Here is a 26,482-nt window from a genome sequence, read left to right on the forward strand (position 1 = left end):
GGAATCCTTTAGTAGGAAAAAAGATAACCTTTTGAGAATCTAGTTACTCGGAGAAACCAGAGAAATTCTACCCAAGATAGACAAAACTTTTTTACCTTCAAAGTTTTGGGACTAAAACGGGGGCCCCCGAGATTAACTGGATCCTCTGGAAATTAGTGCTAACATGTCCCATTGGTGGGGAGAAGCCTCCCTTCAGCCTGAATCCTGTCACAGGCTCAAGATACCCTGTGGGCATCTTCTGTGGACCACAAGTAAAAGCAGAGCCTGCAAGATTCTTCCTTAGGATGTTCTCCAGAGATGCAGCATTCCTGAATCCCTAGTCTCTGCTCGGGGACAGGGTTCATAGCTTCGGGATTCTGACAGTGGACTCAGGAGCAAATGGATTCTTCCACTTGGCTGACAGCCCAAACTTGGCAGTGGGGCTGAAAACAGGAATGGTTCCCATCTCCACTCACAGCTCAGCACACCATTTATGATCTCTTTGTTTCATGAACTATTTGAACTTTTTATTATATACTAACTTCGGGTAAACTGGGTTTGTTTCTAGCCTCCCTTCTGACCCATCCTGTCCCAGGGCTGCACTGCCAAGTGGAGGGCAAACCATGACCCCCCCCCCCACCTTCACAAAGGCAGGCTTTTCACATTGTACAGGACTGGCAACAGCCCAGGGGATAGGAGTGTGTCCACAGGTCAGTCTTCCTCCACGTCCCAGAGGCCCACAAACTGGCAGATGGCATCATAGTGAAGCTCCACCACTCTGTCTTCTCTCTGCAGCTGTACCAGAGCCCGGCTCCGTGCTCTGTCCCGGTCCAGCAGACGGCCCACCTACAGTAGGGGTGGGTCGAGTCAGCAAGGCCAAGCCAGACCAGAGACGTTCCCGTGTGCCCCTGCCCCCGTTCCTAGGTCTGCAACTCACCCTTCCAGCCCATTGCCCCAGCACCACCATCACCTGGTCGCCTGGGACCTTGGGGACCAGGGTCTCCAACATGTCTTCCCTCAGGCCTGTAGACAAGGAGAGGGGAGTGAGACCTGCAGCAAAGGCCAGCCCAGCCAGGTCCTGTCAGAAGGGCTTTTCCTGTATTCCCTGGAGCCACTCTATACCTGTTGACAGATGGTAGTCCCCCATATTCATTCCCCAGAGGAGGAAACCTAAGGAGCCATTCCTGGCAATAGTTGTAATAAAGGGAGCATTTATGTACAACAATGATGAGTGGGGGTTGATAACAGACACCATTTATTGTGGGCACATCGTATGCTCTGCCCTGCATGGGGAGCTTACACACATCCCTGCAAGGCACCAATCACAAGAGGGAGAAATAGGTTATCTTCATCATAATTTTTCAGAAGAGGCAAGTGGGGCTCAGATATTCACCATCACAGAAGTGTCTAGTGATCTGTCAGAGGGTGTTGGGCCTTACAAAAAAACCCAATTCTGCCCAAACTCCCAGCCTCTGCCTGGGCCAGGGTCTTGACGCTAGATAGTCTTCTCATCTGCCTCTGGGATGATGGAAGACCCAGCAACCATCCCTCAGACTCACCTTCCAAGACCTGGCCTTCATCTGTCCGACACACACAGGTATCTGGGCTCAGGACGTCTTCAATTGTCATCTGGGGAAAGGGTCAGCAGATATGAGAATGTTAGCTAAGGGGACCCATTCCCCGGGGGAAGAAGCAGACCCAGGTGTGGGGTTCCCACCTTGGTGTTGTAATACTGGCCGCCCTTGTGCAGCTTGTCCACAAACCGCACTCGCAGATCCCTGTGCAGCCAGTGCTGACTTCGGGGGGCTGCTTTCTCATTCTTGGTCGCAGGCCCATCTTGTCTGTGGAGAGGGGTCAACACCAGGCATAGCTCTTTATGGGGGGCATGTTCCAGTCACCCCACCTTTGCCGATGTTTTGAAACCCACCCATAATGCCATTCCTAGTTCCTTCTAGGCACCTGCCTTGCCCTGGAAGCCTTCTCTGCTGGAGCCTCCCCACAGTTCTGCCCCTACCCCCAAGGCTGAGATGCTCAGTGTCCCACCGGTCTGGATGGTGTTTCCGCTTCCTCTCTGCATCCTCCCAGCATATGTGGCTGTCCTGATCCCGGAGGGTCTTCCGTGGTGAGGTTGTTCTGTGGTGTTCCCCAGGGGAAGTTCTGCTCACCTGACCTGTTCAATAGGGTGTGAAGGGAACCCAGAAACAGCCTTGGTGTCTCACTCGCTTCCCTTCCAGGCCACACCTCAGCCTCAGGCCACCTCTCATCTGCCAGAATACCCCAGTTCACCATCCAGCCTTTGCCTTGGCTATTAGAACGCTGCCTGCTTCCTCTCAGCTGTCTCGGCTTCCTTCAGGAGGCCTTGCTCGACCCACCTCCCATGTGCCAAACTGGCCCATCCATGCCTAGAATGCCTTCCTCCCCGGCATGCCCTAGTCCTAGCTGTTCTCCATCCCTAGCAATAGAGCAGTCCACTACCCGAGAGACAAAAACTTTCCAAGGGTAGAAACTGGTTTCCATTCCTGTTGCTTCCTCCCTAGAAAGAGGCTAAAGACCCAGGGTTACTACAGAAACTTCTCTTCAGTCAAACTACATAAACCACTATGTTCACTCTCACCTCTTAATTCTGACTAGAGGTCACCCTTGCCATGTAGACCACTCCCAGCCCTCTACAGATCTAACTCCCACCCCCAGGAACACTGCTCCAACTCCCCCAGCTGAGTAACAGGCTCACTTACTCAGATTCAAGTTCTTGTCAAACTCCTTCTGGGAGACAGGCCGCAGGCAATACTCACTAACAGTCACCATGCGGCTCCCCACAGCCAGACGGACCATGGCTCGAACATTGTCAGGATCAAGGCCTTCCACCTAAAGTGTGTGTGGGCGGGGGGAAGAAATGAGGCAGGGGTTGAGTGGACTTGACCCATGTTCCTAGGACCAAGTTGTCCACCCTTATCTCTAATAAGCGTCTTATCTCTAATATGCGTCTCTCCCAGCAGACTGTGAGGCATGGACACATTTTAAGTGTCTAATCCTCAGGGACTTGTGGCATATGGCATTCTCTCCCTTTTAGTTGAAAACTGAGGCTCAGAAAGACCTGGCAAGTAGTCCTTAGTTACAGAACGAGATAGTGGGCCTGGCAGCCCAAAAAGACAAGGACTTACAGCCTTTATACTCCACACCCAATTCTGCCTCCTTCTGACCCTCACATCAATCTTCCCTGCTGCCTGTTTTTTGGCTCTAGGCACATTAAGGTTCCTTACCTTCCCATAGAGGCCTCGGTGGGGGCCAGAAAGAACCACCACAGCTCCTCCAGGCACCAGTCCTTTAGGCTGGTCTTCCTTATCCTTCTCTTGCTCCTCATCTGGCCTCGGCAGGCGGTAGGGGCTGGCAGGGGCCTGGGCCTGGACCTCGGTCAGGTTGGCGCCCAGTCCTAATCCCTTGGGCCTCAGTGAATTGACACGGGGCTTCACTACTCTGCAGGGAGCACAGAATATGGACTTGTCGGGGGGATGCATCAATCTTCAATGTCTTGTTCCCCACCCCTATCCCCAACCACTACTTAACTGCCATCCTATCAACATGTTCAAGAATATCCTTCCCAATCTCATATTAGGACTATTTCTGACCTACAGAAATGGCAATTTCATTTGGTTCAACCGAATAACATGCTGAGTATACCATCTATGACATGGTATCTAGAGTGGATTCTGAGACAGATCCCAATAGCCAAATATACCAATATTTCTACATGGGAAACTATTCACACCAAACAAGATAAATAGACTGTAAAATGCTCAATGTCAATTCAGGTCATATTTGGCTGCCAAATATTTCATGGAAAAAAAAAAAGTGGGGTTTTCAGAATTCTTTAGAGTTTGGAACGGTAGTCTGTATGATCATGACAATATCAAGGGTTTAGCCTATGCTTATCTGCAGCCAAGGGCTACTATAAAGGCTTTATGTGTATCATTTCACTTAACTTTGAGAACAGTGAGGTCAGTACTGTTATTATCCCTATTTTTCAGATGAGGAAGCTGATGCCCAGGGAGGCAATGTTTACATAAATAGGATCTCTTAATGGAGTTTCAAAGGGCAAACAGGAGGTTATAATAGCAGTGGAAGGAACTATTGAAATATTTAGGGTGGTAATGTGCCCTCTCCCTGCCTGGATGGTTCTGGGTGGGCGGTAACCATGGGGGGTCTGTTTCCTGGCCCATCAGTTGTCCCCTAGCCTATCTGCTGTCCCCTGTCCCTACCCGAGAAACTCACTGACTGAAGGTCCGGCCAATGCCCTCGCCAGGTTTCCAGCCCATGCCCCGCAGCATGGCCAGCCCATAGGCCTCTACAGGCACTGCCTCGTAATCAGCCTCCTCCGGCACCTATGGGTTTAGGCAGAGGAAGGATGGTCAGGCTTGGCTTACCATGGGCCCACTGAAGTGTACTTGCTATCACCCACTGAGTGACACTTGAGGCTTCTTTTCCAGTCAGCTCAAGGGTGAGTTTTTCTTTCCTCTCATCATCCCTCACTTTATTCCTCCATGTTCAGTCCTTGGACAAATATTTATAAAACATCTATTCTGTGCCAGCTACTGTTCCAGGTGCTGAGGATAAAGCAGTGAACAAAAGAGACAAAAACTCCTGCCCTTGTGTGGCTTACATTCTAGTTGTGGAAACAGAATAAATGAAATGCCTAAAGCATGATATGTCAGGTAGTGGTAAGTCAGAAGACGGAGAATAAAGCAGGTTAAGGGGAGGCAGAGGGATGGAGAAGGGAGTGTCACCAAGTTGATATTTGAGTAGAGACCGAAGGAGATGACAGAAGGAACCCTGAAGATACAGGAAGAGTGCTCCAGAGAGGACAGTAAAAGCAAAGGCCCCAAGGCGGGACAAGATCTGTTGTGTGTGAAGAGCATCACGAAAGCCAATTCGATTGAAACAGATGTGAAGGCAAAGAGGGGTGGTAAGAGATTAATCAGGAGAGCTGGCCAGAAGCCGTGATAGGGTGGCAGCTGCAACGGGACCAGTGAAAAAGTTACTGCAATAGTCCAAATGAGAAATGCTGGTGGCTCAGACCAGAGGAGTGGTAGTGGTAATGGAGAGAAGTGGTCAGATTCTGGATATATGTGGAAAAGAGAGATGACAGGGTTTTGCTGACAGTATATAGGGTATGAAATAAAGAAGGGATTCAAGGATGACTCTAAGGTTTTTAGGCTGAGTGAGAGGAAGGATGGATGGAACTGTGATGGACTGAGATGTAGAGGCTCTGAGAGGAGGGAAAATCAGAGAAAAGAGGCCAAAACTGGAACGGGATGGAGAGTGAAGTGAAGGTCTTTTTTAAGATGAAAGAAACCCAGAGGTTGTCTGAAAACTGAGGAGAACAGTTCAGTTGAGTCTCTCTGCTTTGGGGCTGTAGGAGAACTAGAACCCAAATAAGCACTGCCAAAAAATTGTGAATGAAGAGGTGGAAAGTAGGGTCCACGAGTATGAAAGGCAGACTTGGTTACTTCTGTGAACACACCCCTCACCTCTCCTGTTATCAGAATCATCACTTCCTTAATTCTTTATATTCACTCTAGACACATCAAGGTGTCACTGATGGACACATACCATGCTGATTTCCTGTCACTATGCCATTGTCTGGGTGGTTGCTGCCATTAGGAGCACTCCCCCTCCTCTTCCCTCTCTCACTAAACCCTACCTATCCTCCTGGCCTCACTCCTACCACTCTGGTCTGGGTCACCATCACCTCTAGCATGGACTGCTGCTCTCCTTGCCTCCACCGTTGCTTACTAGTCTGTTCTGCTCACAGCAGCCAGAGAGAGCCTGGCAAGTCATAAGTATCATCCCTTCTCTGCTCAGAGCCCTCTCATTGCTCTCCTCCCACTCAGAGTAAAAGCCAAAGTCCTCACCATGGCCCACTTATGACCTCATCTGCTACCCTTCCCTCTCACTCATTCCACTCCAACTACACTGGTCTCCCTGGTGTTCCTCAAATGCTCCAAGCAGAGTCTACCCTTAGGATCCTTACATTTCCTGTTCCCTTTGCTCCTCATCTTCTTCAGATAATCCCAGAGTCCAAAGGTACCTTTTCACACCTCAGTATTTGGATTCATTTGTCAGTGCTTCCAAAAAGAACAGAAGGAGGAAGGGAGAGGCGACAGACCTCTAGTATACACACAGACTTTTCCTGCTGGTGCAGGGAGACAAGCCCTGCAGACAGGGCAATGAGAGACTAGGGAAGCGGGGAGGTGAGGGGCCAGCTCACTGTCTCAGCCTGGGGTTCGCTGTCTGTCCCTTCTCGGTTGGGGGTGCATCCTTTCTGGATCATGGGGATAGCAAGTGTGGGGTCGACACCTGTATTCTCTCTCTCCTCCAGAGACTTCTTGGATTCTGAAGAAGAATGGGAGGGAGCAATGAGGTCCCACCCTCTCCTTCCATTTTCCTCCCGTTCTTCCTTCACTAGGGCAAGGCAAAGGAGGGATTACTCACCCTCAATGAGCTCCTTCACAGCCTGGGACAGCATCCCATCCATCAAGACCTCAGTATGTGTGGATGGCCCAGGGGCCTGGGTCGGTGGCTGCCTTCGATGGCCATTCTGGATCAAAGGGATGACAAGTTCCTTGGGGGCTTCTGAGGGCTTCACACTGATGTGGACACAGAGGAGTGAAATTGAGAGAGTAGCACAAGCAGTGAGTCCTGAGCCACAACCCTTCACTCAGAAGAAACACAAGAGCCACACTCACCCCCAGCCCCATAGATCACGCCCTCCGTTCTCGTGTTATACCCTAGTGGTGCTTTCTTTGGATTCTCTCCCCCACACAAACTCTTTTTTTTTTTATTTTGGCTGCACCTGGTGACTTGCGAGATAGTAGTTCCCCAACCAGTGGTCAAACCCCGCCCCCCTGCAGTGAAAATACGGAGTCCTAACCACTGGACCACCAGAGAACCCTCTCTCCCCACCTCTTAAATGTCAGTGCCTTCGTGGAATCAGTCCTCAGTTCTGGACCTTCTGTTCATCCCAAGACCCAATTCTGTGGCTTCCACAAGGACCTAGAAATCACCATCTTCAGCCCAGACTCTCTCCCCCCAGTTCCAGGCTCCACACCAGCCTCCTGGACGGTTGATTCTCTTCTGGAAGCCCCTCCCTCAAACTGTCCATTTCGAATTAAGCTGATGATAGCCTCCCCCCAACCTGAATCTGGCGCTCAATTCCGGTTCCCATATCGAAGAAGCCTCACCGCTCCACCTGGGCCACTAGGAGTCCTGTCATTCTCATTCCTTTTCTTTTTTCAGAACACAAACACACGCTCCGCAGGGCCCCTCGACTCCTAAAGACACTCTCTCTCAGGAGTACATCCTCTCCTCTCAATCCCTTCGGCCAACAGATCCAATTTCCCCACCTGTCTTACTGACTCCCGACTTTTCTCCTTCACAGATTTTCTCCGGCTCTCCCTCAGACTTCCCAGGCCACTGTCACCAAGACATGAACTGGTTCCACCCTCTCGCAGGCACCCACCGCACCAGTTTCCAACGGATGAAAGACCCAGTACTTCACCTCTGCAGCTCCCGGCCTTCCACGGTCTTCAAGAAATCCTTCTCCTCCGGAGCCGCGTCTCCCGCTAGCCATCTCCGGGCGGACGTGCGATTGAAGCTGAAGGAAATTGGGGCAGTGGAAGATCCCGCCGGCCGCAAAACACCATCTTCGGCGTCCGCCATCTTGCCCCTCTTCCCAGGCCGTCGCGCTGCTCGCTGGGAAGCTTAGTTTACGCACACTTTGCTGGGGCCTTGAGCACGACCGGTAGAACTACTCTTCCCATGAAGCACTGCGGCACTGCGAAGGCGGATAGGGACCGTAGGAAGTAACTGCCGCTCTTTTACGTCACAGGAGCGAGTGACGCCAAGCATAGAGGGAAATGTAGTTCTTGGGGAGGCTGTATGCGTGCTAAGTCGCTTCAGTCGAGTCCGACTCTGCGACCCTATGGACCATAGTCTATAGGCCAGACTCCTCTGTCCGTGGGATTCTCCAGGCAAGAATACTGGCATGGGTTGCTATGCCCTCCTCCAAGGGATCTTCCTGACCCAGGGATGGAACCCACGTCTCTTACGTCTCCTGCGTTGGCAGGTGGGTTCTTGGGGAAGGTAGGCGTGATAGAAGATGGGTTCGTTCTTGCCAAGTATTCATTCCTATGTGTGGGCATTATTAATCGCCTGCTTTGCCCTACTGGTGTGGGAAATTAGGTAAAATAAATGATTAAGGAAAAAAAATCTGTTAGTGCCAGTTGTGTACAATAATAAATAATACACTTCAAGATGATAGATTTAATAGTGCACAAACTCTAGATTCAAATACACATGACCTTTGGATTACATGGGTTTGAACTGTGAGGGTCCATTTATACGTGGATATCTTTCACTAAATAACCTACTACATTACTACATGATGTGAGGTTGGATGCAAGGTTGGTTGAATCCGAGGATGCAGAATCTGGAGGGCTGACTCTAATGTTATAGGAGGATTTTGTTTTATTTTATGTATTTATTTTTTTTTTTTGACAGTTGAAAATAAAATTCTAATTTATTAATCACAGCAGAGTCTGCATTCATTTTTAAAGGAGTGGTATACAGATGCTGCTGCTGCTAAGTCGCTTCAGTCGTGTCCGACTCTGTGCGACCCCATAGACGGCAGCCCACCAGGCTCCCCCGTCCCTGGGATTCTCCAGGCAAGAACACTGGAGTGGGTTGCCATTTCCTTCTCCAATGCATGAAAGTGAAAAGTGAAAGTGAAGTCGCTCAGTTGTGTCCAACTCTTCTCGATCCCATGGACTGCAGCCTACCAGGCTCCTCCGTCCATGGGATTTTCCAGGCAAGAGTACTGGAGTGAGGTGTCATTTATTTAGTCTACAAACAACAGTGACTCATATGAAACAAAAGTGTTCATATGAGTTTGTCGTCGCAATACTTTCACAGCAAACACACCCACCCCAACTTGGGTCCTCTGTTTAAAGGCTAAGAACCCGGAACTACAACACAAACGCTCCAAATCCTTTCTGACACTGACTCTCCACAGTTCTGCTTTCTTTAGATGGTTGTTAGGATTGTTTACACATGAGTGACAATTCTTTGGAAATAGACTTTTAATTCTGCCTCCTCAACCAGCCAGCCAACCAATCAACCAACCAAACAATCAAATACACCAAATACACAAGTTAGTTAAGTCGCTCAGTTGTGTCTGACTCTTTGCGACCCCATGAACTGTAGTCCATCAGGCTCCTCCACCCATGGGATTCTCCAGGCAAGAATACTGGAGTGGGTTGCCATTTCCTTCTCCATATAGGAGGATTTTGGACTGCCCTGCATTGTTGCCCCTAATCCCTACATCGTTCAAAGGCCAGCGGTATTAACAGTCTGGCTTCCTCTCTTGAGACTCTGGGTCTAGTGGAAAACAATGACTCTCAAAATGATAAAAAAATGTTTCTACCAACTTTACATGTTGTGAGAGCCACCTCCTAAGGCCTCAGAAGATTAATGAGACACTCCTCTGAGTAGGACCTTAGAGTTTGTAAAGTAGAAGACCGATACTTAAATAATCATAAGAAAGAAAACTAAAAATCTAAAAATTTATCCCAAGGAAACCATCCAAGATGTTAAAAAGTATATCAGAGTATTATTTATTGTAGCAAAAGCTTGAAGACCACTAAAATGAACAACAAAAGGGGATGGGCTAAATGAATTAGAGCACATGGTTTGGATGGAACCAATACAGAGCTTTTAAATGTGAAGCTATAATTAAATGAAATGAGGACATAGTCACAGTGTTTGGAAAGTAAATAATAATTTAGTGGGTTATAGGAAGCTCTTGAAAACAGGTAGCCCAATATTCAATCAATTTTGTGGCTATGCTTTCAGGTTTATAAGCCCTAGGCATCCTGCGATGGGCCCTGAAATCTCAAGAGAGAAGCCATTGTGGTTTTCAAAATATACAACAACAACATCTTTTTTTAAGTTGTGGTATATGGGATCCAGTCTCCTGATCAGGGATGGAACCCAGGCCCTCTGCATTGGGAGCAGGAGTCTTAGCCATTGGACCCCCAGGGAAGTCCAAACAACATTCTATCTTATTACTAATGATGTGAACATTGCCTGGGAGGCTAACTGTCCCTGGCTAAAGTGATACCCACTTCCTGAAGCAGCCACCTGAGATAGTGTGCACAATACAGGCTTACGCAGGCTAGGGCCAGAGGTCCCTGAGAATCTTACCTTCTCAGTTGGTTCACACCTGATTTGTGACTAACTCTTGACATGTACCACAGAGATCATGCCAAGCTATGCTAGTCCTGATGCAAAACTTCATGGTGAAAATATAGTGGGAGAAAAGACACTTTTTTTCTGTTTTTCCTTTATTCTGAAAACAAAATCAGGAATTTTTTTTCTATTTGCAAGCATTAAGAAAAGTGTTTGCTTACCACGCAGTGTAAGAAGACTATAGGAAAGTTTTGCACATTCAACCATTTATTCTTTTGTTCATTGAATAAACATGAATTGAGCACCTACCTTATTACATACTCTTCCCTCCAGGTACTCATATAGGATAATGGGACAATCCATGGTTCCAAGCATGGTTATGACTGCAGACATACAGGACTGTGGGAAGGGGTGGCTGAGAAGACAGAGGGGATTAGTTTACATGATACCACTTCTAAGATGGGATGAAGATTCAGAAAGCATTCTGAAAGATGGCAGGAAATGAAGCTGGAGTGATGGGCTGGAGTTTGGCTACCTCACTACAACGGACTCAAATCCTCAAATTAAAGACTTTCTGCTGCATGTGATAAGGGTGCCATTCGAAGGTTATGTGACATGACAAAATTTGTATTTTAGAAAAATAATGTATATCAAAGGTATAGAGACAATGTGCTCAATACACAAAGCGCTCCTGTAGTTCAATAACTATAAAAGGAAAGCAATTCCCAACTGAAAAATGGGAGCAGACAGAATTAGATGGTTCACGAAATGAGAAATACAAATAGTCATGAAGCACATGTAAAGATTCTTAACCTCACTAATACTCAAAGCAGAGACTTCCCTGGTGGTCCAGTGGCTAAGACTCTGGGGTCCCAATACAAGGGACCCAGGTTCAATCCCTGGTCTTGTAGCTAAAGATCCCACATGCTGCAACTAAGATCCGGCACAGCCAAATAAATAAATAAACACTCAAAGCAATGCAAATAAATAAATAATAAAATGCTGTTCTTCTCTTAACTCACTGGTAAAATAAAAAAGACAAACACTTCTACTGTGAGTTCTCTATGCCAATTGCCCATCTAAGCACTCACTTAGTCCCCCAAGGATTCTGTGAGGTAGGAACTATTTTAAAATCCATTTTACAGGTAAGAGAACTGCAGCCCAGAGAGGCTGAGTTGGCCAAGATCACAAAATAGTAAGTACTATGGATGAATCCTAGAGCTACTAAAGATAGAAGAAAACGGGCACATTCATACACTGCTAATATGGGCACAAATTGATTCGACATTTATCCAGGGCAGTATAATAATATATATGCCTGCCCTGACTCAGTGATTCCATTTCTAAGAATAGATCTGAAGGAAAGAATGGAAAATTGGAGCAGGAAATTCTGTATGCTAATGAGTGAATCTACATTATACCCTGACTAAAAAGGTTTAAAAATTCTTCATGGTTTGACAAGGAACAATAGCTACAGTATTGTGTTAAATGGAAAAAGCAATTTGAGGAGTATGTAGGAATTTCTGGAAAATTAATAATGTTATCTTATTTAACCTAGTGAGAGTTACACAGGTATTGATTTTACAGTTTGTCAAACTGTTAGTGTATGCTGTATGTATGTTCTCTATTAGGTATATTTCACCATTTTTTAAAAATAGAGAATTCCAGAATAGTAGTACTAGGAGCTTGGTGGGCCTTATCCTCAAAGCAACCAACACTAGTGAACTTTTTTACTTCTTTTTATTCTTTATTAGAAGATAAATGTTTTACAATGTTGTGGTGGTCTCTGCCATACATCAACGCAAATTCTGAGCCTCAGTTACCGCCCCACATTTCACCCCTCTAGGTGGTCACACAGCATCAGGCTGGGCTCCCTGTTATATAGCAGCTTCCCACAAGCCCTCTAATTTACACATGATAGTGTATATAAATCAATGCTACTTTCTCAATTCGCACCACCCTCTCTTCCCTTGCTGTGTCCACAAGTCCGTTCTCTCTGTCTGTGTCTCCATGACTTCTTGGTAAATAGGTTCATCAGTACTATTTTTCTAGATCCCATATAAATGCATTAGTATATGATGCTTGTTTTTGTCTTTCTGACTTACTTCACTCTGTATGACAGACTCTAGGTTTATCCACCTCACTACAAGTGACTCAAATTCATTTCTTTTTATGGCTGAGTAGTATTCCATTGTATGTATGTACTATATCTTTATCCATTCAACTGTCAATGGACATCTAGGTTGCTTCCATGTTCTGGCTATTGTAAATGTGTAAATAGTGGTGCTATGAACATTGGGGTACATGTATCTTTTTGAATTATGGTTTTCTCAGGGTATATGCCCAGTAGTGGGATTGGGCTTCCCTGGTAGTTCAACTGGTAAAGAATCTGCCTGCAATGCAGGAGACCCCAGTTTGATTCCCAGGTCAAGAAGATCCCCTGGAGAAGGGTATGGCAACCCACTCCAGTATTCTTGCCTGGAGAATCCCCATGGACAGAGGAGCCTGGCGGGCTACAGTCCATGGGGTCACAAAGAGTCGGACACGACTGAGTGACTAAGCACACACATGGTAGTTTTATTCCTAGTTCGTTAAGGAATCTCCATACTGTTCTCCATAGTGGCTATATCAATTTACATTCCCACAATCCATGCAGTGGGTTTTCCTTTTCTCCACATCCTGTCCAAGATTTATTGTTTGTTGTTTTTCTTTTTTATGATGGCCATTCTGATTGGTGTGAGGTAATACCTCATTGTAGTTTTGATTTGCATTTCTCTAATAATGAGCTATGTTGAGTTTAACCAACCCCGTAAAGTCTTTGGGAATTGCATAAGGGCATATAGGAAATGGAGAAACATTTGTTCAAGAAAATCCAATAAATCACTATGAGAACACCAAGAGTCTGGCACTTTAATTATGACTTGCTCCCTCCCTACATGCCAGCTCAATGTGATAGAAGCTCTACTCCAAGAGTGTGGACAAGAACATGGGGCTCTTCCCCTGCCAGCTCCTGGTCTAGGACAGTGATTTCTCCTCAGGAGGGGCAGGTAACCAACATGTCTCATCTGCTCAGCCCCATATTATAGAAACTCTATTCTGGGAAGGCATGACTAAGAGGCCTGGGGCTCTCTTCCACCACCCAGACCCTGTTCATAAGGATGAAACTGTACCCCAGTATGGCAGACCAAGAATATTGGGCCCCAATTGCCCACTCCATAGCTTACTATTAGAGTGGAGGTTCCACACTGGGAAAGACAAGCAGATAATACCAAAGGATATAACCTCCCCAGCTCCCTGCTCATAAAAGAGGAGTGTTGGTCATTCCAAGAGGGGTGGGCTTCTGATAGACCTGCAACTCTTGAGGGAGAATATAAAGAACAGAGAGTTTAACAGCTTTCCCTTAGAGGACTGACTTTATTTGAAACAGAAAGTCAAGAAGTTGAAGAACAAGAGCTTTAGAAGCCATTAAGATAGCAACAGGCAAAACAGGGAGAAACAGCTGACAAGAGTCCTTCTAGGGGCAGAGCAAGCTACAAAGACTGCTCTCAAGAAGAAAAAAAAAAGCTGTTCTGAAAGACTACACCATGCTTACACCTTAAACATTGTAAACCAACTATACTTCACTTAAAAAAAAGATTAAAAAGACTACCCCATATTTTAGTTGAATAAGGGGCCTGACTTTAATGGAATAAGATTTTAATTGGTTAATTAGAACAAGTTATGGAGAAGGCAATGGCACCCAACTCCAGTACTCTTGCCTGGAAAGTCCCATGGACGGAGGAGCCTGGGGGGCTGCAGTCCATGGGGTCGTGAAGAGTCAGACACGACTGAGCGACTTCACTTTCACTTTTCACTTTCATGCATTGGAGAAGGAAATGGCAACCCACTCCAGTGTTCTTGCCTGGAGAATCCCAGGGACGGAGGAGCCTGGTGGGCTGCCGCCTATGGGGTCGCACAGTCAGACACAACTGAGGCGACTTAGCAGCAGCAGCAGAACAAGTTATGCCCCAGAGTATTGTAAAACTTCAGTGGCAGTTAAGTTAGGTATAGTATTGATAGCTTATGGTGAATGATGTCAGATTCGTGATCTCTAAAGAAAAAGATTTAGATTTGGGACCAGAGACCAGGCTTGACCACTCAGGGCTCTTGTGTGGCAGAAGTTTTGTTACAATGAAAAGGGACAGAGAAAGCTTCTACACTGACATCAGAAAGGGCTGGAGAGTACCCCACTTGCTAGTCTTAGCTAGGGAGCTACATACTTTTTATATTGGTTATTATTGCTAAGTCGCTTCAGTCGTGTCCGACTCTGTGCAACCCCATAGATGGCAGCCCACCAGACTCCGCCATCTCTGGGATCCTCCAGGCAAGAATATGGAGTGGGTTGCCATTTCCTTCTCCAATGCATGAAAGTGAAAAGTGAAAGTGAAGTCGCTCAGTCGTGTCCGACTCCTAGTGACCCCATGGACTGCAGCCTACCAGGCTCCTCTGTCCATGAGATTTTCCAGGCAAGAGTACTGGAGTGGGGTGCCATCTAAATCAAAATAATATCTCAAGGTTATAAAAATCTTCCTAGACCCACTCCCACAATTTACATTTTAAGATTACAGGATTAGAACTAACAATAGAAAGATCTTACCAGACCCACTATCATAATATACATTTTAAGGTAACAGGGTTAGTCAGAAGGTTTTCAAGAAGGAGAAACTATCCTCAAGCAGGATACATTGTTATCTAATCCTTGAAAGTGAAAAGTGAAAGTGAAATCACTCAGTCTTGTCAGACTCTTTGTGACCCCTGGATTGTACAGTCCATGGAATTCTCCAGGCCAGAATACTAGAGTGGGTAGCCTTTCCCTTCTCCAGGGGATCTTCCCAACCCAGGGATCGAACCCAGGTCTCCTGCATTGCAGGTAGATTCTTTACCACATGTTGTGGTAAAGAATGAGCCACACGGGAAGCCGATATAATCCTTAGTACCTTAGTACGAAGTTTAAGCTGAGTTGTTTTTTTGTGTAATCATCAGCTCTGGGCTTAAAGAAGAAAAACCATTTTATGTGACTAAGACTCAGAATGTAGCCTGGCGGTCTACACCCCATGGGGTCACAGAGTCGGACACAACTGGAGCAACTAACACTTGGACCTAACATTCCAGGTTCTTATGCAATATTGATCTTTATAGTATCAACTTTTACCTTCACCACAAGACACATCTACAGCTGAGCATCATTCCCACTTTGGTCCAGCCATTCATTCTTACTAGACCTATTAGTAATTGCTCTTCACTCTTCCCCAGTAGCATATTGGACACTTTCTGACCTGGGGGGATTATCTTCTGGTGTCATATCTTTTTCCCTTTTCATACTGTCCATGGGGTTCTCCAGGCAAGAACACTGGAGTGGGTTGCCATTTCCTTCTCCAGTGGCCCAGGTTTTGTCAGAACTCCTCCCTATGACCCATGTGTCTTGGGTGGCCCTGCATGGCTCCTAGCTTCACTGAGTTATACAAGCCCCTTCACCATGACAAAGCTGTGATCCATGAAAGGGACTATGTTCATGCCCAAAGCTGAACCCTTTGAAGAAGTTTATAAGGTGGAAACAGATTTAACTAAATTAGTCTGGTCAAGCCACTAAACAGTAAACAAGGAAATTATAACAAAAATGGACAGCTCTAAATATAGAGTTGCTATGATATATTATACAAAATGTTTAGTTTTCAACAGAAAATTATGAAACATGCAAAGAAACAAGAAAAGTGGCAGGAACAGCAGGAAACAGAAACTATTAGAAGACTCAAATGTTAGACCTAGCAGATAAACTTCAAAGTGAAACAGGAGGAAAGAGGGCAGGGCACGACCTTTAAAAGAATTACATACCAGTTGAGGATATGACATAAAATGACTAGAACCAACTAGGTCCAAGATGGCAGAATATTTGACTTCCAGTAGACTTTGAGCCTCATTATATGCTCATTTTAATATATTAGCATGCTAAATGGCACACTTACAGGCACCATAACAGTTCTCAGATCAACCATAAAAAAGCAAAAAGTGGGGGTGGCCCAAATCCTGGAAATCCTTGCCCCTTCTCCAAAATAGTTGGAATAATCCTCCCAGTCATTTGTCTATGAAATACTCAGCCCATGAAAACTAACCACACCTTATTTCAGGGCCTCACCTTCTGAGATGGTCCACACTCTGTCTGTGGAGGGTGTTTTTCCCAAGGCCACTCTTGCCTTTTGAGATGGACTCCATTCTGTCTATGGAATGTATATCTCTAAATACACCCATTTTTTACCTATCACTTTGTCTCTCACTGAATTCTTTCTGTTATGAGACATAAAGAACCTGAACTCCATTAAGTCCTGAGACCAGGTGTGTGATTTCAATGAGAAGGCTATAGGTTTAAGGCCCAGTCTGGGTCTCAGCTGGGTTTGAGTCCCAATCTGAGATGTGCAGTTTCAAAATCAGCTATTAAATTTGCTCAAAGAAGTAAGAAATCATGTATAAAGATGTAAGGGAAAGTATGAAAACAATATCTCATCAAATAGAGGATATAGTTACAAGGCTTCCCAGCTGGCTCGGTGGTAAAGATTCCACCTACCAATGCAGGGGACACAGATTTGATCCCTGGTCTGGGAAGATTCCAGATGCCATGGGATAACTAAGCCCATAAGCCACAACTACTGAGCCCTCATGCTACAACTACTGAAGCCTGTGCACCCTAGAGCCTAGGCTTCACAACAAGAGAAGCCACAGCAATGAGAAGCCCATCTATGGAGTGTGTATCTCCTTAAATAAACCTACTTTCCCACTTAATTCCTGGGGTAGTGGCCCTTGCCTGCACGCTTGTCTCCCTCATAAGAGTCCTACATTAATATGCCTACTTCTTGCCCATTGCTTTGTCTCTTTCTGAATTCCTTCTGTGCTGAGACATTAAGGAACCCGAGCTTCAGTAAGTCCTGATGCCAGGTGAGTGATTTTGTTAGGGAAGCACTAACTGAAACTTCCTGCCCTGGCCAGGCACACAGTAACAACTTGCATGAACTATCTTAACAACAGGAGGTCCTGGTAAAGAACACAGAACTAACAAGCTACCAACAACCGAAATAATTCAGGAAAGGTGTAAAGGACAGAGGGGGGTGCCAGTCCATATATCCTACCAACCTCCCAGAAAACGTCTTGCTGGAATCTATCTTGGCTGAGCAATGTGCATGCCATGGAGGAGGGACCCTGAGTCAGAGTCATGGGCCAGAGATAACCCAGAAACTAACCGCAGTACCATAAAACCCGAGATTGTGAGCCACGTAGCAGAGTAGTTCTCCTGGGTTCCCTTACCCTCCTGCTCTCCACCCAGATGCCCTTTCCCAATACAGTCTCTTGCTTTGTCAGCACAGGGGTCTCCTCAGACAATTCCTTTCTGAGTGAACTATCTAACAAAGTGTTAGACAAGAGCCCACTCTGAGGCCCTGGAAGGGGTCCTCCTTCCTGCAAAAATTTTAATTAAAAGACAGCGGGTTCAAGCATCAACAAGACAACTCCTTAAAAGACAATATTCTTTCTTGATCTTGTAACATGACCTACCATGATGATGCTTAGATCTGGATTATGTAAACCATCATACATCACTTGATGTATAGCCCTCTGTCTCAAAAAACATATAACTGTATCTTGACTTCTAAGGGCCAGAACAGTTCTCAGAGCTTTCTGAGATGCTCTTCTCAGGTTATAATCCTCAAATTTGACTTGAATAAAATTTTTCATTTCTTTTTTGGATCAACCAATTAGTTTTTCATCTACAGGACAATAACCAAAATGAAAAAAATAAGCAGAGGGACTAAAAGTAGCTCTTTGGGGCTAGCAGAAGAAAGGAGCAGTGAACTAGAAGAGAGTTCAATGCAAATTATGCAATTTGAAGAACAGATTGTAAAAGGAATGAATAAAAAAATGAATAGAGCATCAGACAAATACGGGACACAACTAGGTACACCAGCATATGTATAATGGGGAAGCACAAGTGGAGACAGAGAGAGGAGCCAAAGAATTCAAAGAAGTAATAGCTAAAATCTACATGACAAGAAGCTTAACCAACTCCAAGCAGGATAAATGCAAAGAGATAGATACCTAGGCACATCATATTCAAAAATGTTAAAATCCAAAGAGAAAACCTTGAAAGAACAAAGAGAAAAATGACTCATCTACAAGGTAACCCCAATAATATGACAAGCAGTCTTCTTTTTTTGGTTCCACTGGGTCTTCATTGCTGCTCACTGACTTTCTCTAGTTGCAGTGAGTGGGGGCTATTCTTCCTTGCAGTGCACATACTTGTTACTGGGATAGCTTCTTTCACTGCGGTGCACAGGCTCTAGACACAGGGGCTTGAGTAGTTGCAGCACTTGGGTTCAGTAGTTGTGGCTCAAGAGCTTTAGTTGCTCCTTGGCATGTGTGTCAGGAAGGGCGGCGGTGAGGAGACACCCCTCGTCCAAGGTAAGGAGCAATGGCTGCGCTTTGCTGGAGCAGCCGTGAAGAGATACCCCATGTCCAAGGTAAGAGAAACCCAAGTAAGACGGTAGGTGTTGCAAGAGGGCATCAGAGGGCAAACACACTGAAACCATACTCACAGAAAACTAGTCAATCTAATCACACTAGGACCACAGCCTTGTCTAACTCAATGAAACTAAGCCATGCCCGTGGGGCAACCCAAGATGGGCGGGTCATGGTGGAGAGATCTGACAGAATGTGGTCCACTGGAGAAGGGAATGGCAAACCACTTCAGTATTCTTGCCTTGAGAACCCCATGAGCAGTATGAAAAGGCAAAATGATAGGATACTGAAAGAGGAACTCCCCAGGTCAGTAGGTGCCCAATATGCTACTGGAGATCAGTGGAGAAATAACTCCAGAAAGAATGAAGGCATGGAGCCAAAGCAAAAACAATACCCAGCTGTGGATGTGACTGGTGATAGAAGCAAGGTCCGATGCTGTAAAGAGCAATATTGCATAGGAACCTGGAATGTCAGGTCCATGAATCAAGGCAAATTGGAAGTGCTCAAACAAGAGATGGCAAGAGTGAATGTCGACATTCTAGGAATCAGTGAACTGAAATGGACTGGAATGGGTGAATTTAACTCAGATGACCATTATATCTACTACTGTGGGCAGGAATCCCTCAGAAGAAATGGAGTAGCCATCATGGTCAACAAAAGAGTCCGAAATGCAGTACTTGGATGCAATCTCAAAAACAACAGAATGATCTCTGTTCGTTTCCAAGACAAACCATTCAATATCACAGTAATCCAAGTCTATGCCCCAACCAGTAATGCTGAAGAAGCTGAAGTTGAACGGTTCTATGAAGACCTACAAGAGCTTTTAGAACTAACACCCAAAAAAGATGTCCTTTTCATTATAGGGGACTGGAATGCAAAAGTAGGAAGTCAAGAAACACCTGGAGTAACAGGCAAATTTGGCCTTGGATATGGAATGAAGCAGGGCAAAGACTAATAGAGCTTTGCCAAGAAAACGCACTGGTCATAACAAACACCCTCTTTCAACAACACAAGAGAAGACTCTACACATGGACATCACCAGATGGTCTACACCGAAATCAGATTGATTATATTCTTTGCAGCCAAAGATGGAGAAGCTCTATACAGTCAGCAAAAACAAGACCAGGAGCTGACTGTGGCTCAGACCATGAACTCCTTATTGCCAAATTCAGACTTAAATGGAAGAAAGTAGGGAAAACCACTAGACCATTCAGGTATTTCCTAAATCAAATCCCTTATGATTATACAGTGGAAGTGAGAAATAGATTTAAGGGCCTAGATCTGATAGATAGAGTGCCTGATGAACTATGGAATGAGGTCCGTGACATTGTACAGGAGACAGGGATCAAGACCATCCCCATGGAAAAGAAATGCAAAAAAGCAAAATGGCTGTCTGAGGAGGCCTTACAAATAGCTGTGAAAAGAAGAGAAGCGAAAAGCAAAGGAGAAAAGGAAAGATATAAACATGTGAATGCAGAGTTCCAAAGAATAGCAAGAAGAGATAAGAAAGCCTTCTTCAGAGATCAATACAAAGAAATAGAAGAAAACAACAGAATGGGAAAGGCTAGAGAGCTCTTCAAGAAAATCAGAGATACCAAAGGAACATTTCATGCAAAGATGGACTCGATAAAGGACAGAAATGGTATGGACCTAACAGAAGCAGAAGATATTAAGAAGAGATGGCAAGAATACACAGAAGAACTGTACAAAAAAGATCTTCATGACCCAGATAATCACGATGGTGTGATCACTGACCTAGAGCCAGACATCCTGGAATGTGAAGTCAAGTGGGCCTTAGGAAGCATCACTACGAACAAAGCTAGTGGATGTGATGGAATTCCAGTTGAGCTATTCCAAATCCTGAAAGATGATGCTGTGAAAGTGCTGCACTCAATATGCCAGCACATTTGGAAAACTCAGCAGTGGCCACAGGACTGGAAAAGGTCAGTTTTCATTCCAATCCCAAAGAAAGGCAATGCCAAAGAATGCTCAAACTACCGCACAGTTGCACTCATCTCACATGCTAGTAAAAGTAATGCTCAAAATTCTCCAAGCCAGGCTTCAGCAATATGTGAACCGTGAACTTCCTGATGTTCACGCTGGTTTTAGAAAAGGCAGAGGAACCAGAGATCAAATTGCCAACATCCACTGGATCATGGAAAAAGCAAAAGAGTTCCAGAAAAACATCTATTTCTGCTTTATTGACTATGCCAAAGCCTTTGACTGCGTGGATCACAATAAACTGTGGAAAATTCTGAAAGAGATGGGAATACCAGACCACCTGATCTGCTTCTTGAGAAATTTGTATGCAGGTCAGGAAGCAACAGTTAGAACTGGACATGGAACAACAGACTGGTTCCAAATAGGAAAAGGAGTACATCAAGGCTGTATATTGTCACCCTGTTTATTTAACTTATATGCAGAGTACATCATGAGAAACGCTGGACTGGAAGAAACACAAGCTGGAATCAAGATTGCCAGGAGAAATATCAATAACCTCAGATATGCAGATGACACCACCCTTATGGCAGAAAGTGAAGAGGAGCTAAAAAGCCTTTTGATGAAAGTGAAAATGGAGAGTGAAAAAGTTGGCTTAAAGCTCAACATTCAGAAAATGAAGATCATGGCATCCGGTCCCATCAATTCATGGGAAATAGATGGGGAAACAGTGGAAGCAGTGTCAGACTTTATTTTTCTGGGCTCCGAAATCACTGCAGATGGTGACTGCAGCCATGAAATTAAAAGACACTTACTCCTTGGAAGGAAACTTATGACCAACCTAGATAGCATATTCAAAAGCAGAGACATTACTTTGCCAACAAAGGTTCGTCTAGTCAAGGCTATGGTTTTTCCTGTGGTCATGTATGGATGTGAGAGTTGGACTGTGAAGAAGTCTTAGCACCGAAGAATTGATGCTTTTGAACTGTGGTGTTGGAGAAGACTCTTGAGAGTCCCTTGGACTGCAAGGAGATCCAACCAGTCCATTATGAAGATCAGCCCTGGGATTTCTTTCGAAGGAATGATGTGAAAGCTGAAACTCCAGTATTTTGGCCACCTCATGTGAAGAGTTGACTCATTGGAAAAGACTCTGATGCTGGGAGGGATTGGGGGCAAGAGGAGAAGGGGACGACAGGATGTGATGGCTGGATGGCATCACTGACTCGATGGACGTGAGTCTGAGTGAACTCCGGGAGTTGGTGATGGACAGGCAGGCCTGGCATGCTGTGATTCCTGGGGTTGCAAAGAGTTGGACACGACTGAGTGACTGATCTGATCTGATCTTCCTGTGTGCTATTCTGGATCTGTCAGGAATCCTCTGTTCCTTATTAATTCCTAAATATTCAGGAATTAAGAGGAGAGGCAAGCCTCTCCCATGGCTGAGGGATCCAGGCATTTCCTTCATTAGTTTTTCAATATGATGATAAATACCCTCTTTCTTCTTATGAATCATATGGTAAAACTGATTGTTTACAACTCTCTCTTTAATATGGATCGCCTATGTTTTGTAAGTCTGGAATTTTAATCTTTATCTTTGCTGAGAATAACTACAGTATATATGCCCAAACCATGTTGACTAAAACACCTTTGCTCAATCAGAGCTTTGGTCCCTGTGTCTTTCTTTCTTTCTTTCTCTCTCTATTTCTGGCTGATTTCCTGGAACGCGAAAGCCGTCTGTAACCCAGGAAATATTAGCCTCTCTCCTTCTTTCCCTTTCTCATCATCGACTCTGGACCACCAGGTTCCAGTCCATTAAAGGACATCAACACATGTGGAATCTTCCCGGACCAGGGATCAAACCCTTGTCCTCTGCACTTAGCAGGTGGATTCTTATCCACTAGGCCACCAGGAAAGTCCCAAGTAGGCTTCTTATCATAAACAGTGGGTCCAGAAAACAGCTAAAATTTTACTCAATCGTGAAAGTCTATATACTTTGTACCCATGATCTGGAATAAAACAATGTCTGCTCTTGCTACTTCTATTCAATATTGTACCTAAAATTCTAGTTGGGAAAAGTAGGCAAGAAAAAGAAATAAGAGGCATCCATATTGGAAAATGTTGATAAAAGAAAGGACAAGTGAGTGGTTCAGCAGCAAAGAATTCACTTGCAATGCAGGAGACTGTCTGCAATGCAGAAGACACATGTTCAGTCCCTGGGTCAGGAAGATTCCCTGGAGAAGGAAATAGCAACCCACTCCAGCATTCTTGCCTGGGAAATACCATGGACAGAGGAGACTGTTGGCTACAGTCCATGGGATCCCAACAGTCAGAAAGGACTTAGTGACTAAACCACAATTTAAACAGTGAATTATTTCTGGGAAGGTCACCTTCCCTTCGGGGAAAGCAAGGGAGGATGTCTTAGGCAGATTACCTCACTAGTGCTGACCAGGAAAAAGAAAACCTCACAGACTAATTGGCTTAAAATTCAATTCCTAGGATAGCCTGCAAGTACAATTTGGTTAGATATTAAATATCAGTGGAGCTTAGCACAAGTCACTCCATTTTGCATTGATTGTTTCCTTTTTAACAAAAGAAATAAAACCATCTCTGTTTGCAAATGTCATTATATAGAAAATCCTAAGGAACCAACTGAAAAACAATTAGAACTAATAACAAATTTCACAAGGTTACAGGATAGAAAATTAAACTACAAAAATCAATTGTATTTCTATAGACAAGAATGAAATAAAAAAAAAAAAAACAAACTCCATTCACAACAGCCTGAAAATAATAAAAATACTTTCGAACAAAATTAACAAAAGAAGCATAAAAATTGTACTCTAGGAAATGCAAAACATTGTTGAAAGAAATTAAAGAAGACCTAAATAAATGGAGAGACATCCAATATTGACTCAAGGCTTGTGCTGGATTCTCAGCATGGCCCTGTTCAATGCTCTCCTGCAGCTCCCATCCTTCTCTTCCACCCTCTCTCCCAACCCAAGAACCCAAGATTCATGAAGGAAATCTTGGCAAGATGGATGGTTCAAGCTTCTCAAAATTACACGTGTTTTTTTTTTAATACTTATTTATTTGGCTGTGCAAGGTCTTAGTTACTTAGGATCCAATTCCCCAAGGTAACTGAACCTGGCCCCCTACATTGGGAGCCTTGAACATTAGCCACTGCACGACCAGGGAAGTACAACGCAAGGCTTTTAAAACCGACTGTACTTGACATGCCAGGAACTCTTCCTAGGAGGCAAGGGCATCTTGGGACAAATCCATGATGTCATTGTCCTTCTGGTATTCTAAGGGCTAAAGAATAAAAGAGACTAGTGTTAGTCGTGCAGTCCTGTCTGACTCTTTGCGACCCCATGGACTGTAGCTGGCCAGGCTCCTCTGTCCATGGGATTTTCCAGACAAGAATACAGCAGTGGATAGCCATTCCCTTCTCCAGGGGATCTTTCTGGAATCAAACCCAGGTCTCCCACATTGCTAAAGAAAGTCTTTAATGATGGTCCTGTGAAACTGGATAGGGCTCTCGCCCTGTATAAACATTCTAGCAGCTTCTCTTTGAATTCACATCCGGGTTTCACCACTCTTAGTATGTAAGCCGAGACCCTCAAGAAATCATCCAGGCTCCACCCACCCGAATAACCATCCTGATCCCACCTTAGCTAACAACCCTAGCAACAAATATTCAAGCAATCCTACCTCCCTCAAATAAAACACAGATTTTGCCCCTCATTTTAAACCCTTAGGCCCACCCTACACCGTGCTTCTCCAGAATTCCAGGTCCTGCTCTCTAATTAGCCGGGTTTTAGTCATTAAGTCTCCGACTCATGTACTATAGCTACCCCATGCACTATAGCCCTCCAGACTTCCTCTGTCCACGGGATTTGGCAAGAATACTAGATGGGTTGCCATTTCCTACTCCAGGAGATCATCCCACCCAGGAATCGAACCCGGGTCTCCTGAATTGCAGGCAGATTCTTTACCCACTGAGCTACAAGAGAAGACCAACTAGGCTATAAAACCTCAACCTATTATTCCTGACAATTCCAGCCACACTCCCAGTGCGTTTATAGACTCCGCCCCCTTGACTAACATTTCAGGCCTGCCCCTCAGCCACTGCCCGCCCCCAACCCTCTCCAGGCCTGGCCTCCTCAGAAATACCACTTGAAACCCCGCTGACGTAAGTAAATATCAAGCTCCGCACCCACAGCTAATCTTACAGCGTTCAACTACTCCAATAACCCTCTCTATGTCACCTCCTAGAGGAATATTCTAGGCTAAAACCAGCACCCTCCAATCACAGCCGAGCGCGGGCCTCCATATTCACACTCATTGGTCCCACCAAGAGAAGTGAAGTTGCTCACTCGTGTACGATTCTTTGCGATGCCATGGACTGTAGCCTACCAGGCCCCTCCGACCGTGGAACTTTCCATGAAAGAGTACTGGAGTGGGTTAGCCATTTCCTTCTCCAGGGGATCTTCCTGACCCGGGAGCGAACCTAGGTCTCCCGCATTGCGGGTAGACGCTTTACCCTCTGAGCCACCAGGGAAGCCCTCCCACCAAGGGGAGTAACTAATAATCCTGGGCCCGCCCCCTCGGAACCAGGCTGCACTCCGACCACGCCCCTGGAAGGCCACGCCCCATCACGCACCCTCCTTGGGGCGCAGGCGCAAGGTGGCGCCGGCCCTGCGTACCAGCGCCGCCACGTCGGCCGCAGCTCGGGCCGCCAGGGGGCGAGCTTTCAGCCGCGCCAGGAACTGTCTGGCGCTGGCATCCTCGGGCTGGGGACCGCCACCGCCTGCGCGAGTGAAAAGAACAGATCAGGGCCCACCCTGAGTCTCAGCGAACCCTCACGGGCCCCTACGATCAAAGACCTAGAATCCCCCTCAAGATCCCCGAGACCACTCCTTTTTCATAGTCCCGAAGGTCACCGACTGTGCCTTTCACCTCCCTGGACCCCCGACTATCACGGGAATGCCCGTGGACCCCCGCCTGCTCCCACGATATCGCCGGAGAGCTATTTAACTCCAGCACTCCTGGACACCTCCTAACACCCTGGGAATATCTCGAGGTTTCTGACGGCCCCCCCGACACAACCCCAGATTCCAAACTCTTCCCCCCAATATCCAGAAGGACCACGATTCTCCCAGATGTCCCAACAGAACACGGTCTGCTCCCTGTGGCCCAGGCACCCCCGATTCCCCTCTAGATGTCCTAGGTAGCCCTGCTGGTCCATGTAGCCCCGGATGGCCCCTCCACCTATCCCCAGAGGCTCCAGCCTAACCTCCCACAATCCACCAGACCCCCGCCTCCCCCCGCCCAGTGCCCAGGTGTCCCCAGTGACCCTGGGCAGACCCCTCCAGCACACCTCCCCCGAGACTCCTTGGAGTCCCGGGGTCTGGTGCGCCGCCCCGCGGCGCAGGTGTGGGGGGTGGGTGTGGGTGCGGCTCCTCGAGCCCAGCTGGGGTCGCTGGGCCGCTGCCCTCCACCGCCGCCGCCCCCGCCGCTCGCCGCCGCCGCCGCCACTCGGGCGCCAGGGCTGCTTTGTTTACCACCTGTCAGAAGGAGAAGGTGAGGAGCAGACAGGAGGTGCGAGGGCTGGCAGGGACGCACCCACCACCCTCCCACCCCAAGCCCGGTACCTCCTTTGCTTCCCCTAGGGTCCGTGCCGCCCCCCGGGCGCCGCTCCATGACCTGTACTTGGCCTGGTGGACGCACGGCCGCCCGCGACGCGTTGGGAGCGCTCGGGAGCGCTCACCTGGTGGCCAGCCGG

At 46.2% G+C, this 26,482-nt stretch overlaps 1 protein-coding gene across 4 annotated transcripts; it reads right to left on the reverse strand.

Annotated features, from left to right (window-relative positions):
- Positions 1 to 480: 480 nt before the first annotated feature.
- On the reverse strand, positions 481 to 26,482 carry GPKOW (G-patch domain and KOW motifs). Of its 4 annotated transcripts, XM_070783948.1 has the most exons (14): positions 25,074 to 25,260; positions 23,926 to 24,009; positions 10,531 to 10,636; positions 7,535 to 8,200; positions 6,469 to 6,623; positions 6,245 to 6,369; positions 4,249 to 4,358; positions 3,240 to 3,453; positions 2,715 to 2,844; positions 2,023 to 2,149; positions 1,697 to 1,820; positions 1,539 to 1,608; positions 917 to 1,002; positions 481 to 825 (listed from the first exon to the last, which is right to left on the reverse strand). In XM_070783948.1, exons 4-14 carry the CDS (start codon positions 7,693 to 7,695, stop codon positions 691 to 693), a joined length of 1,437 nt encoding a protein of 478 aa, XP_070640049.1. In that variant the 5' UTR covers positions 7,696 to 8,200; positions 10,531 to 10,636; positions 23,926 to 24,009; positions 25,074 to 25,260; the 3' UTR covers positions 481 to 690. The 4 variants fall into 4 exon arrangements, with proteins under 4 accessions (XP_070640049.1, XP_070640052.1, XP_019811753.2 ...); XM_070783951.1 differs by lacking the exons at positions 23,926 to 24,009; positions 25,074 to 25,260 and adding an exon at positions 26,352 to 26,482 and having other exon boundaries at positions 7,535 to 8,197; XM_019956194.2 differs by lacking the exons at positions 23,926 to 24,009; positions 25,074 to 25,260 and adding an exon at positions 26,352 to 26,482.

Source organism: Bos indicus, chromosome X (assembly GCF_029378745.1).
Source record: "Bos indicus isolate NIAB-ARS_2022 breed Sahiwal x Tharparkar chromosome X, NIAB-ARS_B.indTharparkar_mat_pri_1.0, whole genome shotgun sequence".
Taxonomy (NCBI): domain Eukaryota; kingdom Metazoa; phylum Chordata; class Mammalia; order Artiodactyla; family Bovidae; genus Bos; species Bos indicus.

Coding starts and splice junctions, on each gene's coding strand:
- GPKOW (XM_070783951.1), bottom strand. CDS start 7,695: ATGGCGGACGCCGAAGATGGTGTTTTGCGGCCGGCGGGATCTTCCACT. Junction 2,150..2,714: donor TGACAAGAACTTGAATCTGA/GTAAGTGAGCCT, acceptor CCTATTGAACAG/GTCAGGTGAGCAGAACTTCC. Junction 1,003..1,538: donor TGAAGGCCAGGTCTTGGAAG/GTGAGTCTGAGG, acceptor CCTTGTCTACAG/GCCTGAGGGAAGACATGTTG.